The 15,229-nt window shown below is 47.6% G+C and overlaps 1 protein-coding gene across 1 annotated transcript in view; it reads right to left on the reverse strand.

Annotated features, from left to right (window-relative positions):
• COL20A1 (collagen type XX alpha 1 chain) overlaps window positions 1-15,229 on the reverse strand; it is a 182,464-nt gene that overhangs the window by 160,517 nt on the left and 6,718 nt on the right. The window contains exon 3 of the mRNA XM_033914324.1: window positions 13,220-13,330. Within this exon, the coding sequence (XP_033770215.1) occupies window positions 13,220-13,330 (111 nt within the window). The remainder of the gene's footprint in view (window positions 1-13,219; window positions 13,331-15,229) is intronic.

Genomic DNA, 15,229 nt, shown 5'->3' on the forward strand with positions numbered 1-15,229 from the left:
AACACACCGACACTACAGTTAGGAAAAGCATCTTGGTGCTCTGGAAATTACGCACCATAAAAAAATATTTTGATGACACGTCATTCCGCCTCCTAGTGCAATCCTCCGTTCTTAGCATACTGGACTATTGCAATATCATTTACCTGAGCTCCACGAAGAAAACTACCAGAAGACTCAGAATGATCCAAAACACAGCGGTCCGCCTTATATTCGGCTTGAAAAAATGTGACCATGTCACCCCTTTCTACCACAAACTTCATTGGCTACCATTGGAATCCAGAGTCCTATTTAAATTCGCCTGTTTTTGCTACAAAATAGTATTCAGCCTAGCCCCAAACTACATCAACCCACACTTCATCCTGAATGACAGAAAGAAGAACTCCCGCAGAATCCAGTTATTTGCTTTCCCCTCCCTAAAACTCTTTCACTCCAACAAATTCTTCGACAAAACTCTCGCCGCCAAGCTAAACCCTGGATAACCCAATTAATCCTTGAGGCTCCAACCTACCTCAGCTTTAGAAAACTACTCAAAACTCACCTCTTCCAACGCCACGACACTTAAAGGCCCCCTCCCCAAAGAATCCCCCCCGCTCTTTTTCTTTCATCTCACCCCACCCCCACCCCCCGACCCACTGCACCCTACCCCCCAATTTCTTCCTCTCCGCTGCCTGCATCCCTGCTCATTTCAACACCTAACTCTGTGCAATTCTGTTCAATTATTACTTAACTGCATATAACTATGTTTAATTAATGTGAACCGCATGTAACGATGCATGTATTTATATTTAATTAATGTAAATTTGTTCAACTAATTCTTAACCGCATGTAATCCATGTTTAACTAATGTGAACCGCCTAGAACTCACTGGGTATGGCGGTATACAAGAATAAAGTTATTATTATTATTATTATTAATATAAGGTACAATGGCTTCGAGCAAACCAAGCAAGAGGAAAAGCGCTGAGCCCTCCTCACTGCTGAAAGCAGACGCAGCCAAACCTGAAGAAGCGGCTGCAGCGGCCATTTTAAGTGAGCTCCGCTCAATTCGGGAGTTACTTGTTGATACTAAGCAGGACGTAACCGATATGAAATCCGACATAGCTACGCTGAAAACGGAATTCGCTACAGCACAAGCTAAAACCGACATCTTAGAATCCAGGACTGCAGTGGTGGAGAACTCAATTAAAAAGCTACTCAAACAAGCCTCCTGTATAACAGCTTTGGAGCACGCGCTTGAAAATGTAGACAACCACGCGTGCCAAACCAGCTTCTGTCTTCTGGGCCTCTCTGAGGGACGGGAGGCTTGCGACTTGGTCGATTTCCTTGCGGTTCTCCTCCCCCAAATCCTAAAGGTGAATGATGACATTAAACTAGACTTTGATAGCACCTTCAGGCTACCACAGCCTAATACTTTCCATAAGAAGTTTCCGAGGCCCATACTTGTCATGCTTTTGCAGCACCAGCAGGTCCTCAAGATTATGCAGCATGCCAAGCTGCATTCACCGATCTCCTTTGAGGGCAATAAGATTTTGATTATTCCTGACCTAGCCAAGGAAACAGCAAAGAAGAGGAAACTTTTGCTCTCGTACAGACCTCAGCTTAAAAACCTAGGTGCTAAATTTGGCATGTTATATCCTGCTCGTATGAGGGTCACCTTAAATAACTCCACAAAAGACTTTCACAACCCTGCTGACCTGGCGGACTTCATTGAAAGTGTGAAACCCACCTCTATTGATAAAACCTGAAGCATTTATACTTCCTTGCATTGGTTTATTCATAAGCACTACAATATTACTTGTCAGTTAGCAGACTACTGTTCTATTTCACCTACTGTTGTACCTTGTAGATGCTCTGCTTAACTTTATCTTTCTGATGTTTTCATGTTCTCTAATTAGATCCTTTGGAGTCCTTATTATCTAGATTTCTCTCTGTCAGCTTTCTGACCCATGGTGATATTAACAGATCTTGTTGATATGGTTATTTGCAATTGTTGTCACTTATTTTCATGTCAGACCGGCAGTCTTTCTGTGGCTATTCTGGAGTGCATGCCTGTTTTTTCACTGCATACGTTATGTATCACTGATAATCGAACTCTCATTTATTGAATGTCACTAACATGTTTTTCTTTAAATGTGAAGGGGTTTAACAACCCTGTGAAAAGACACAAAATCTTACGCTATTCTGAACACTACAATCCTGATATTGTATTATATCAGGAAACACATCTTATTGCTTCTGAAGCTGTCAAGATTGCTCCAACTTGGGCCAACGCTCTTCTGTTTTCACCATCCTTGGGTAAGAAGATGGGAGTACTCACTTTGATTAGGAAACGCTCTGACGTCAGTATCGTTTGATCTTCACATGATACAGAAGGTCGTTGGATCAGAACCACACTAAATGTGGGGGGCTCCTGTGTCCATGTCTATAATATATATGCTCCTAACCAAGACTGCCCGTCTTTCTTTGAGGTACTGGTTAATGATATCAGCACTGTAAGTGATCAGCCCCTTATACTGGGAGGGGATTTTAACTTAATTTTAAACCCAGAGGCTGACAGGAAATCTAAGGTTACTTACAAAAAGTCTAAATCTTGATTCTGCCTACAGGATCTACTATATCAAATGAAGCTGGTAGATCCTTGGAGATTGATGCACCCAGATGACTTGGGGTTCACATTCTTCTCCCCTCCTCATTCATCTTATTCCTGAATTGACTTTTTCTTGATGAGTTACTCATTTGTGAATAAACTTGAAGCTTCTGAAATACAAGCAATAACGGTGCCCAATCATTCATCAGTTACGCTCACCATCAAAGATATTGCTTTATCAAAACCAAAGGGTGTCTGGAGATTTAATTCCTCGCTATTTGCAGATCCTCTATTCTCAAACACGTTAATACTCACATACGGGAATATTTTGATCTTAACAAGGTAGAAGAGACTACATGGCAAATCACATGGGATGCATTCAAGTCATATATCTAGCAGCATATATCTGAGATATAATCATCTCCTATGCCTCCAGACAGAAAAAAGAAAATAAAAGGACTTCTCCAATCCCTTGAGTCTCAGATAGTGAGGTTGGAAGCTTCCCATTTCACTGATTTTACTAACTTTACCATTCAAAATAATCTGTCTAAACTACGATATGAATACAACTTGAGACTTAGCACTGTTGCTGCCTCTGAAGTTCTCATGCAAGCATTTCATTACTACACCACTTCAAATAAAGCAGGTCATGAACTGGCTAATTACTTAAAGCTGAAGCTGGAGAATACAACCATTCCAGCTGTCTTGTCTGACTCCAATGAGACCCTAAGGAATAGTCAGGATATATGTCATCAGTTTCAATCCTTTTACAAGAAACTTTACAGCACTGAATCGCCATCTCCTCTGCAAATAGATGATTATCTCCGCAATCTAGTCGGACCCAAATTGGAAGAGGAAGACAACAAGATCCTGTCCTCACCACTTGAACTGGAACATCTTGTTGAGGCTTTAAAGTCTATGGCTAAACATAAAGCCCCTGGCCTTGACGGCCTCTCAGCAGAATTTTATCTGGCATTCCAAGAGACTCTCCTACCTGTGTTGTTAAAATACCTAAGCTACCTCACCAAGCAGGGTATGGCAACAGGCTCCATAATAGGCAGCCCTAGAGCTCGTCTCGACGGGCGTACCTAACGCGGAGCTGGGAGGCCCGCGTGGTAGCCCGTCGGAGACGCGGGGCCGTTGGGGGGGAACAGGAGGCAGGGGATTGGTCGGCAGGTCTTCCCGCCACCGGGAAGACCTGCCATTGGTTAGTCGTGGCCGCGGAGGGCGTCAGGAGAGGGGAGGGTTTATAAGTTGGGCCTTGGAGGACTAAGGGCGTTTCTGGTCCTCAGAGGCGGCTTTCGGCGGCATTCAGGCATGGAGTTGGGTTCGGGTTCCGGTGGCGGTGCGGCCGAGCTCTCCTTCACGGCGGGTAGCTCCTTCAATGAGGAGGAAGAGCCGGTGAGTAACGCGCCGGACCGGAAGCGTTCCCTGCCGCCGAGGCGTTCTCGAGAGCTTGCCCGGGAATCAATCTCGCTGGGGGCAGGAGGGGAACCGTTAGACGTCGTGAGGTCCGGCGGGAGGGCCCGTAAGGGGGCTAGGTCCGGTGGTTCCATCGGGGGTGGGGCTGCTGCAGCATTGGAGCGTGCATTGCCGACTGCGGGGGAGGTGTATGGTGTGGCTGGGCCTGAGCCACGTGCTGATATCTTGAGTCAGCCGGATGTGCTGCATACAGCACCAGTGGTTCAGGACTGTTCGATTCCCCAGACTGGTAACCACTTCCTGGGCAGGGGTGCAGTTGCTGGATCGGCGGAGGGAGTGGTCCAGTTTAGGGTACCGGCGTCTTCGGGGTCGGTCGGGGTTGGGGGCCTTGGAGCTCCTGTTGGTGGTTCGGCGTGGGTGTCACTGCTCCGGCGCAGAGTATCTGCCTGCCCCCTGTTCATTCTCACTTCTGGCCTCCCTGGGCTTCAGGGTCTTGGGGTGTGGGTTGGAGTCCAGTGCCTTGGCCGCTGGGGGGTGCTGGCATGCCCGAGCCTGCATCCGCGTGGGGCCGTGGGGTTAGTCGCGGCAGTGGTCCTGCGGATTGGTGGGCCCTCGGGGGAGCGGGGGGTTCTGGGGGTCCTTATGGGGTTCATCCTGCTGGTGCTGTGCAGTTGTCTGGTCCTTGTTTGGATTTTTCTTCACAGGTCTTCGCTGGTTCTTCGGTGGGACGTGAGGCTGTGGCCACCTTTTCCCAAGAGCAAGTGCAGAGTTCCGGTGGAGTTCGGACGGCGGAGCCCAGGCGGAGTGGACTTGGTCGTGTGGTTGCTGCGGATGGCGCTGCTGGCGGAGGAATCTCGGCGATGTCCGGACAGCGGGGTCCACACATGGTAGCTGCTGCGGATGGCGCTGCTGGAGAGTCGAGCGGACCGGTCATCGCTGGAGGAGCACAGGACATGGGTAACATGGCCTTAGAGGCTGCTGAGTGTGGGGAACGGGGTAGGGGGAAGGGGAAGAGTAAGCGCAAGCGCAAGCGAAGGGCTAGGGCTTCCTCCTCTTCTTCGTCGTCTTCCTTAACCTCCACTTCTTCTTCGTCCTCCTCCCGATCTCGGTCGAGGGCGTTGGGTGAGCAGGCGGGGCAGGAGAGTCAGGATAGGGGTGCTCCGGCATTGGTGGCGCTCACCGAGCTTTGCGAGAAGGTACCTAGAGGGTTATGTCGGAAAATTAAAAAGCGAGCATGCATCGATGTGTTTCGGCTCTTAGAGGGCAGGGCGCGTAGGAGTAAAAAGAAGGGTAAGAAGGAAGAGGGCAAGGTTAAATCGGGTCAGGTCTCCCGTAATATGGTCAACTGGACGCGGGCGTTTCTTCGGCTAGCTAGCGTATGGGGCCAGGCTCGTCCTCAGGATTATGGCCTGCTCTTGGCGTACATGGATTCTGTGCTTGATGCTTATCAACGCTTCGGTGGTTGGGCCTGGCTCAACTATGATGAGGCTTTTCAAGATAAGATGGTAGAAAACAGGCACATGTCTTGGAGTACCCAAGATATCAATTTGTGGTTAACGCATATGGCTAGACCTGGGGCACTGCGGTGGGCATTGCGGCACGATCGATGCAACAGGGATCGACGGGTGTGAATCGTTCCTTTCGAGCCGGCGCGGGACAATCGGGTCAGAGTTCTTGGGGAGGGAATGACCTCTGCTGGAAATTCAACAAAGCGACGTGCCCATTTACGGATTGTAGATTCCGGCATGCCTGTTCGCTGTGTGGGCAGGGTCACTCAGCGCTTAAATGCCCCAAAAAAGGAGTGGCCTTGCCCTCAGGGCCAGCAAAATGAGGTGGGTTCATCTGTGGTGCCCACCCCGATTAAGGTGGGGGCCCTCCGGCCGTGGTTGAGCTGTTATAGCGATCGGAGGGCAGCAGTACTGTTGGAGAAGGGTTTTGATGAGGGTTTTGTTATACCGTACGAGAAACCGGTGGCTCAGGTGCGGGTTCCCAATGCATCCTCAGTAAATAGCCTACGGGAGGTGGTTCGGTCGAAATTGCAGGAGGAAATCAGGCTTGGGCGCATTGCGGGGCCTTTTCGGGAGCAGCCTTTCTTGGTTATGATGGTCTCCCCGTTGGCTATTATTCCCAAGAAAGACCCTGGTAAGTTCCGTTTGATTCACTTCCAGAGGCTGTGGTAGACAGGAACACATTAAATGGTTTCAAAGAAGGTTTGGATAGATTCCTAGAAGAAAAAGGGATTGAGGGATATAGATAGATATAGACCACTGCTCAGGCAATGGGCTAAATGGGCCGCCGCGGGAGCGGACCGCTGGGCAGGATGGACCTATGGTCTGCCTCAGCGGAGGCAACTTCTTATGTTCTTATGTCCAAGCCTTTGGGCCGCTCTGTCAACGAGGGCATCCCTCGCGACTTGTGTATGGTTCGCTATTCGTCTTTTGATTGTGCGCGGCGTCTCGTTGGGCAGGCTGGGTGTGGTGCTCTCCTGGCAAAAGTGGACATTGAGTCTGCCTTCCGGCTTTTGCCTGTCCATCCCTCCTCTTATCCGCTGCTGGGTTTTCGATTCGAGGGTGAGTTTTTTTATGATCGTTGTTTACCGATGGGCTGCTCCATTTAGTGCGCTTACTTCGAGATGTTTAGTACGTTCTTGCACTGGGTTACAGTCCGCGTAGCGCGGGCTGATTCGGTTGTGCACTATCTGGACGACTTTCTCTTTGTTGGAGCGGCGGAGTCTGCGGTGTGTTCCCGCTTGAAAGCATCATTTGAACGCATGGCTGCTGCATTCGGTATTCCTTTAGCGGCGGATAAATCGGAGGGTCCAACTACGGTGCTTACTTTTCTGGGTATAGAGATTGATACCGTAGCAATGGTTACCAGGTTGCCGCTGGACAAGGTAAAACTCCTGTTGTTGCAGATTTCTCGGATGGCAGAGTCCCGCAAGGCTACCATCAGACACGTTCAATCGCTGCTGGGGTCTCTTAACTTCGCGTGTCGGGTATTGCCTATGGGGCGGGCTTTTGCTCGACGACTGGCTGCTGCCACCTCAGGTGTGCGTGATCGTCGCCACTTCGTGCGTATATCTGCTGGTATTCGGGCGGATCTCAGGATGTGGGTTGTGTTCCTTACGCGGTTTAATGGCACGCTTCCTATTCAACAGCCCGAGATGTCTAACCTGGATTTGGAACTCTACTCTGATGCGGCCGGTGGCCTCGGTTTCGGCCTTTACTGCCAGGGGGACTGGTGTGCAGCGCCGTGGCCTGTAGCCTGGCAGCGGAGTGGTATTACGCGTAATGTGACTCTCTTGGAGCTTTTCCCGCTACTGGTCGCCTGCGAACTTTGGCCTGCTCGGCTGTGTAATAAGCGCGTAATATTTTGGTGCGATAATATGGGGGTTGTGGAGGTCGTCAATCGGCATGCTGCGAAATGTTTGCAGGTTAATCAGTTGATGCGTGAGATCGTTCTGCGTTGTTTGCGGCTCAATTTGTACATTAGGGCTAGACATGTGCCAGGGAGTCGCAACTGTATTGCTGATGCTCTTTCTCGCTTTAACTTTTCGCAGTTTCGTCGGCTGGCTCCAGACGCGCAGCTCCGTGGGTTGCAGATGCCAGATCATTTATGGAGCCTGGTCGGGAAGGGCTCTGGGACTTGCTGAGACAGTCAGTGGCTCCTACCACCTGGACTCGCTACAATGCGGGATTCCGTCGATTGTTCACCTTCCTGTCTTCCTGGGGTTGGTCCCCGGGACCAGTATCCGAGACTCTGCTGGCGGAATTTGTGCTGGATTCGTATCGTGGGGGTTTGTCGCGGGGAGTTGTGGCTGGCCACTTAGCTGGTTTTACATTCTTCTCCAGGGCCTTGGGGTGGCGTTGCCCGTCCTCGGGTTTCCTGGTGCGTAGACTTCTGACGGCTATGGCTAGGATTGCGCCGCAGCAACCTGATGCACGGCGGCCAATTTCTCATGACTTGTTGATGAGGTTGATCGTGGAGTTGCCAGCGGTGGCTCGGTCCCGATACGAGGTGCTGCTGTTCACTGCTGCTTTTTCGCTAGCTTTTTTCGGAGCCTTCCGCGTCGGGGAGCTATTAGTGCATCCTGCTGATTCGGTGGGTGCACGTGGCCTTTTATTGCGGCATGTACAGTGCGGTGACAGTACCGTTAGTTTATATCTTGCCAGATCCAAGACGGACCAGCTGGGCAGGGGCCGTACGGTGGTTTTGCATAAGATAGTGGGTGTTACTTGCCCGGTTACGGCTCTGTGTGCCTATATGGCGGTTCGTCCTCCTTTGGGGTTGGCCTTGTTGTTGCATGAAGATGGCGGGCCCCTTACTCATTATCAGTTCCTAGCCGTGCTGCGTCTAGTTTTGCGCCGATGTGGTGAGGATCCGGCGCGCTTTGGTACTCATTCATTTCGGATTGGGGCTGCCACTTGCGCCTTTCTGGCGGGGGTGCCAGGTGAAGGGATTCAACGGTTGGGGCGTTGGTCCTCAGACTGTTACAGGAGTTACATTCGGCCTCACAGGGTGGCACGAGGTTTAGATCGGGGAGGGACCTAGGTTGGGCTGCTCAGTTAATGTTTCCACTGAGGGGTACCTTGGTCTCAGGGGAGTGGGTGGCTATAGCTGGTTGGTGCATGCTCAGGTCTGACACTTTACTAACCAGGGTCTTGTGTTTTGATTTAGGGCTGGATTTGATTGTTGGGTTTGCCTTGCAGATGCGGTGCGGCGACAACGTACGGTGTGGATTGTCGGGCACTCCTTCATCCACTGGGTGGGAGAGCGTGTCGCGATCTGGCCTGGGGGTCAGCACCTGGGTCTGCAGCACTTGGGCATTCGCGTGTCCTGGTGGGGTCAGCGGGGCATGCGGTGGCATCAGCTGTTACCGTTGCTGGCTGACTTCCGTCGTCGCCCTCGTCGTCCGGATATCCTGCTGCTGCATTTGGGTGGTAACGACGTGGATTCCCAGACGGGGAAGCACCTGATTGACACTATACTGGGCGATCTTAGGATGGTATTGGAGTGGTTCCCTGGCACGACGCTGCTGTGGTCGGACATTATTCATCGACCACGATGGCTGGAGTCCCGGAGATGGACCAGGGGTTTGTGCAAGGTTAACCGTCAGGTAGGGCGCTGGGTGGAGTATAGGGGGGGGTGCAACTACGACACGACTGGGTGGATGTGTCCTGTTTAGGTTTGTTTGCGAGGGATCGGGTACATTTGTCGGACGTGGGCTGGGATTTGCTGTTGGATGATTTCTCGTCGGGTTGTGAGCATTGGGCGCTATCTTAGTCGCAGCTCTGTTCAATGGGGGGGGGGGGCCTGTAAGGGTTTACAGGCCCTGTGACGGTATCTCGAGCTACTGGCTGGGCTCATCAGGGGATGAGCGGTGGGCCGGCTGGGAGCCGTGCCTGGTGGGTCAGGTGACCCGGGTTAGTGGGGCATGTGGGGGGACATGCCACCCCCCAGATTCTTGCTTCATAGTGGGGTCGGGGGCATAACTTGTTTTTACAGTAGCTCGAAATAATTTGTGTTATAATGTTTATACTGTTTATACATTGTTATGTTATTTAACAACCTGTTATGACCAATAAACAGGGCTGCGGCTATTTTTCACCATAATTAGTGTTGAGTTTTTGTGGGATAATGTAGGGGAGGGGTAAGGGTTTGAAATATATATAGGTAGCGGGCCTATCCAGATTCCGCTGTTATAGGCAGCCCGAGAGCTCGTCTCGACGGGCGTACCTAACGCGGAGCTGGGAGGCCCGCGTGGTAGCCCGTCGGAGACACGGGGCCGTTGGGGGGGAACAGGAGGCAGGGGATTGGTCGGCAGGTCTTCCCGCCGCCGGGAAGACCTGCCATTGGTTAGTCGTGGCCGCGGAGGGCGTCGGGAGGGGGGAGGGTTTATAAGTCAGGCCTCGGAGGACTAAGGGCGTTTCTGGTCCTCCGAGGCGGCTTTCCCGCCCGCCCACCCTTTGGCTTCTGGGTAGAGAGGGGTGAGTTGGGATATTTGGGCGGTATCTCGAGCTACTGGCTGGGCTCATCAGGGGATGAGCGGTGGGCCGGCTGGGAGCCGTGCCTGGTGGGTCAGGTGACCCGGGTTAGTGGGGCATGTGGGGGACATGCCACCCCCCAGATTCTTGCTTCATGGCGGGGTCGGGGGCATAACTTGTTTTTACAGTAGCTCGAAATAATTTGTGTTATAATGTTTATACTGTTTATACATTGTTATGTTATTTAACAACCTGTTATGACCAATAAACAGGGCTGCGGCTATTTTTCACCATAATTAGTGTTGAGTTTTTGTGGGATAATGTAGGGGAGGGGTAAGGGTTTGAAATATATATAGGTAGCGGGCCTCTCCAGATTCCACTGTTACAGAAGCGGTAATTGTTGTCTTATTGAAACTGGATAAAGATCTGTTGTATGTTCAAATTACCGGCCATTATCCCTAATAAATGTTGATGCCAAACTCTATGCGAAAATCTTGGCTTCCAGACTACAACTTGTTCTTCCTAAATTAATCCATACTGATCAAAATGGCTTCTTGAAAGGCAGGCTTGCCAGTGACAACTCTAGATTATTCTCTCATATCATCTCACAAGCTTCCTGCAGTGTTTCATCTTCTGTTACCATGGCTCTAGATGCGGAGAAAGCCTTTGATCGAGTAGAATGGCAATATATGTTCAAGGTCTTGTCTTGGTTTGGCTTTCGAGACGATTTTATTCAAATGATCAAAGTGCTGCATTCTAATCCATCTACTAGACTTCGTATTAATGGAGTCTTCTCCAAAATATTTTCACCAAAGAAAGGCACCAGACAGGGGTGAACCCTGTCCCCTCTGTTATTCAATTTGGCTCTGGAACCCCTATTAATTGCCATCAGAGATAATCCATCAATAAGTGGTTTTCAACTGGATGATATGACCATCAAGTTATCAGCATATGCAGACGATGTTCAACTGTATACTTCCTTAGAGTCGTTGCCAGCAGTCATACAATCAATAGATGTCTACTCATGTGTAACTGGTTATAAACAATGAAAACGAAAGTCATGCCACTTGCTGGGATGCCCTGCAGAGATCTTGTAACTGAGCTACATCTTAAGTACACTCTGACAAAACTGAAATACTTGGGAGTTTACTTTGGAACCTCGCTTGCGGAGACTCAGGAATACAATGTTAATTATAATGTTAATTATATTATGGAAATTATTTCTACTACTATCTCCTGATGGACACCTCTGAAATTGTCATGGTGGGGTCGTTTAGACTCTATTAAGATGGTTCTCGCACTGATAATCACTTATGTTCTGTCCATGATTCCATTTCTTTTCCCAATATCTGCTTATAAAAAATTTGAATCTACACTAGTAAAATTCCTATGGAATGATAAGACTCCTCGTATTGCATTGAAAAAATTGAAATGCACTAAGGAAAATGGAGGGGTCAATTTTCCTAGTCTTTATGATTATCACCTGGCCTTTCTGTGCAGACAGGGGTCTCAATGACTTGAGGTACCAGGCAATACGCACATACCCACCTGGTTAAAACTGGAACATGCGTTATTTCACAAAGAATGCCAAATGTATGCCTCTTTTGTTCCTGCTGATCATAACTTTAGAACAACAACATTTTAGCTTCTACTAAAACTGCTCTACAGGAAATGGACAATATTGCTCCTGTGAAATGGAATTCCACTACTAGCTCCTCTCTGTGGCGCAATCCTCATATGAAGATCCAAGATCAGTATATCGAATGGAAATCATGGCGAAAGAAGGGTATTTGGGCTGTGAGACATTTGATGACAGATCACACCATTATAGACTAAGCTACCTTAGCTGCAACTCATGATCTGGACTTGACTCAACATTATAAGTGGTTACAACTGCGACACTGTTTATTGACCTATCTCAAACAGACAACATTATCATCTGATCTGCCTACTATTCTGCACTGGTCAGCCTTGCTCAACTCTCAACCTGGTCAGGCATCGGCTTGGTACAAATTATTGCATAAATAGAAATTCCCGCCGCCCGCTGCTCTTTATGATGTGTGGGCTCATGACACATCAGTGCCTGCTGACCATCGAAGTTGGGAAGAGACATGGTTATCCTCATTCAAGGCCCTGAAATCTTCAAGTATTTTGCACACAGTTTTATTTTTATATCATCGAGCCTACTGGACACCGCTCAAGCTCTCCAAATTGGGGACTTCAAACTCGAACAAATGCTGGTCATGCTTGCAGAGTGTAGGTACCCTAAATCACATGGTCTTTCACTGTCCTCATCTGACATATGGTCCACGATTTGCCAGATACTCCCCATCTATGAAGAGATCTCATTTCCAATTGTTATACACGGAGCGAGTGCACTTAAGAACCAACTAGATAAATATGAAACAAAATTGCTCAAATGCCTACTGCTTATTGCACTGAAAACGATCTTGTCTAGTTGGAAAGACTTCTCGTCTCTCAATCATATTATCAAAATATGAGCTCATAGCTGCTGAAAAAACTAATTCTTATAACTCTTATAATAGAGTGTGGTCACCTGATTTGTCTTTTTGCAGGTCGAAATAGATGACTTCTGCTACTACATCCTCTTTCCTAATTGCCGTTTCAATTTTATTACTTATATGACTACTGTCTCATTTCATTTTTGTTATACAATTGGCTGCATTTGCTTTGATTCTTCTTCAGTTTGACTATCGGTCTCCTAGTGTCATTGTCATGTATACTATTTCATAATTTGTCATGTATACTATTCAATAATTCACACCTGTCTGATTGTGTATCTGCAAAACATAGTTTGTTGTTTCCTGTTTTGTATAACCTTATGCTTCTTAAATTCAATTAAAAAAAAAATTGAGCTTAAAAAAAAAGGACATGTTTCCTTATTGGCTAAAAGTACCTGACTTGTAATTATATATTCAGTCAGTGTGTCTGAGGCTCGTTTGATTAATTTTTTGTGTACAGTGATAGTCGATAGTGACTTTTTTGTCTATTTGTTCTATACCTTAAAAGTAAAAATTTGACAAAAAATTCCTTTACAATTTGGTATTGAGATTTCAACACTGACATATGATCATACCTTGCTGTGCCAATTAACACCTCATTTACACACCTACTAGGACTGTCTCCCACTTCCTTGCACACTCCGCACCTACTGTGGGCATTTTTATTCTCTCACACATCTGGTGTGCACCATGCACACTTGGTACCTGCCAAGGGTTTTACTCGCACTTTGTAGCCATCTGTGTTTCCTTCCGTTGCTTTCCACTTCATCTGAAGTCTGTCCTCGGATAAAACCATCAGCTTCAGACGCCCTGTCCCTGGAGGAGGAAGAGAGATCCAATGAGTTCCTTTCTCAAATCTAGAAACCTGGCAAGGCCATCAGCAAGCAGAAGTGTGATCTGCTCCCCTGAGAGTGGAAGCCATATTTTCAAGGGACCAGCAGCAGTAAAAACTATCCTCTCCTTTTACAAAGCCGCGTGGCAATGGCAGGATGGGGTGGGGTGGGGCCATGCATCTTCTTCTTTTTGAGGACAAAATCTGATAACCCTACATATTCACAGTTCAGATTTATTTAATATACCCCAAATAAGTATATCTAAGCAGTTTCAAATGAATATATAAAACTGAGTGGAGATTAATGGAAAGAAACATGAAGAAAATTGGGTTACATAGGGGTTTAATAAATTCCAAAGAAATAAACAATTAAAATTACTTTAAAAATAATTCATGGGATAAACAAAAAGGTAGGGAGGGTAAGTGAATGAGAGATTTCAAATTTCCAAGTTTATTATCATTTTGATATATCGCCAATCGAAGCCATCAAGGTAGTTTACAATATAATAGCACAAACTAAAATAGAGTAAGCAGAAAATTACATTGCTGGAGAAAGGAAAAGTACACAAGGTACAATTTTTCAAGAGGAAAGGGGGTGGGTGGAAGCTCATAGGCTAGTCTCACTGTAAATAAATCCTCTGTGGCTGCTAAAGAGGGTTAGGCCCTCTTCCTGAAGGAGGGGGTAAGATCAAAGGCATCTTGGAATAAAAACATTTTTAGTGAAGTTTGAATGTTGGCAGCACGGTGATGACAGCCTGATGAGAGTGCTTATAAGTGAAGGGGAAAAACCATCCGCCCACTGCACGAGCGCAGGAAGCTGCTGGGGGTAAGTGTCCATCTGACATTCTTTCCAAAGTTCTGGGACAGATTGACACCAGAGCCAGGGTGGGTTGGCAGCGATGGGCTGGTTTGTGCTTAGTGATAGGAAAGAAAGAGGCGGGCTGGAGGTAGAGGAAGGCTTTCTTGAGCAATAATGCACAGAGGGAGGAGGGAAAGCTGTTCGAGGGCCAGTGGCTGATGCTGTGTTGTCCGGTACGGTTGGATTAGATGCAGAAATCTAAGGTATTGGGATGGGGAGTACTGCAGTAGATACTGAAAGTTTGCAGGGGAGGGTGAGCTTTTATTTGCAACATAGGCCTGTTTTGGGGATGTGGAACGAATTGTCTGAGTTTCCATTACTTGCTATGGGGAAAGTTGCTTTGATATACGAGCACTTTGGATTACGAGCATGCTCCTGGAACAGATTATGCTCATAAACCAAGGTACCACTGTACTTTTAAAACCAATAGGAGGAAAATATTTTTTCCCTCAGTAAAATAATTAAGCCCTGGAACGCATTGCCTGAAGTTGTGGTAAAAGTGGATAGCATAGCTTTTTAAGAAAGGTTTGGACAATTTTCTGAAGGAAGAGTCCATAGTACGTTATTGAGAAAGACATGGGGGAAGCCACTGCTTGCACTGGATCGATATCATGGAATATTGCTACTCTTTGGGTTATGGCCAGGTACTAATGACCTGGATTGGCCACTGTGAGAATGGGCTACTGGGCTTGATGGACCATTGGTTTGACCCACTAAGGCTATTCTTATGTTCTTATTTTGGGATGTCATTCGAGAGGGAGAGTGAAACAACTGTAAATGGTCTGTTTCTGGCATCACTATTTACCTAAGCTAGAGTTTAGAAATATTGCAAAAAAGACAAATTTCCACTCTCTCTCTCATTTATTCATACATTTTCCTCATTTGGAAATTAGTGAGATTTTACTTTAAAAGATTCCTGATTTTGGTACTAGTGGGAGCCTTGTGTTGCTAATAAGGAACATGTGGTGTAGGTCTGAATTTTTTACTTTCATCATGAAGCCTTCTGGGATGTGTAGTCCAATTT

This window comes from Geotrypetes seraphini, chromosome 11, assembly GCF_902459505.1.
Source record: "Geotrypetes seraphini chromosome 11, aGeoSer1.1, whole genome shotgun sequence".
Lineage (NCBI taxonomy): Eukaryota > Metazoa > Chordata > Amphibia > Gymnophiona > Dermophiidae > Geotrypetes > Geotrypetes seraphini.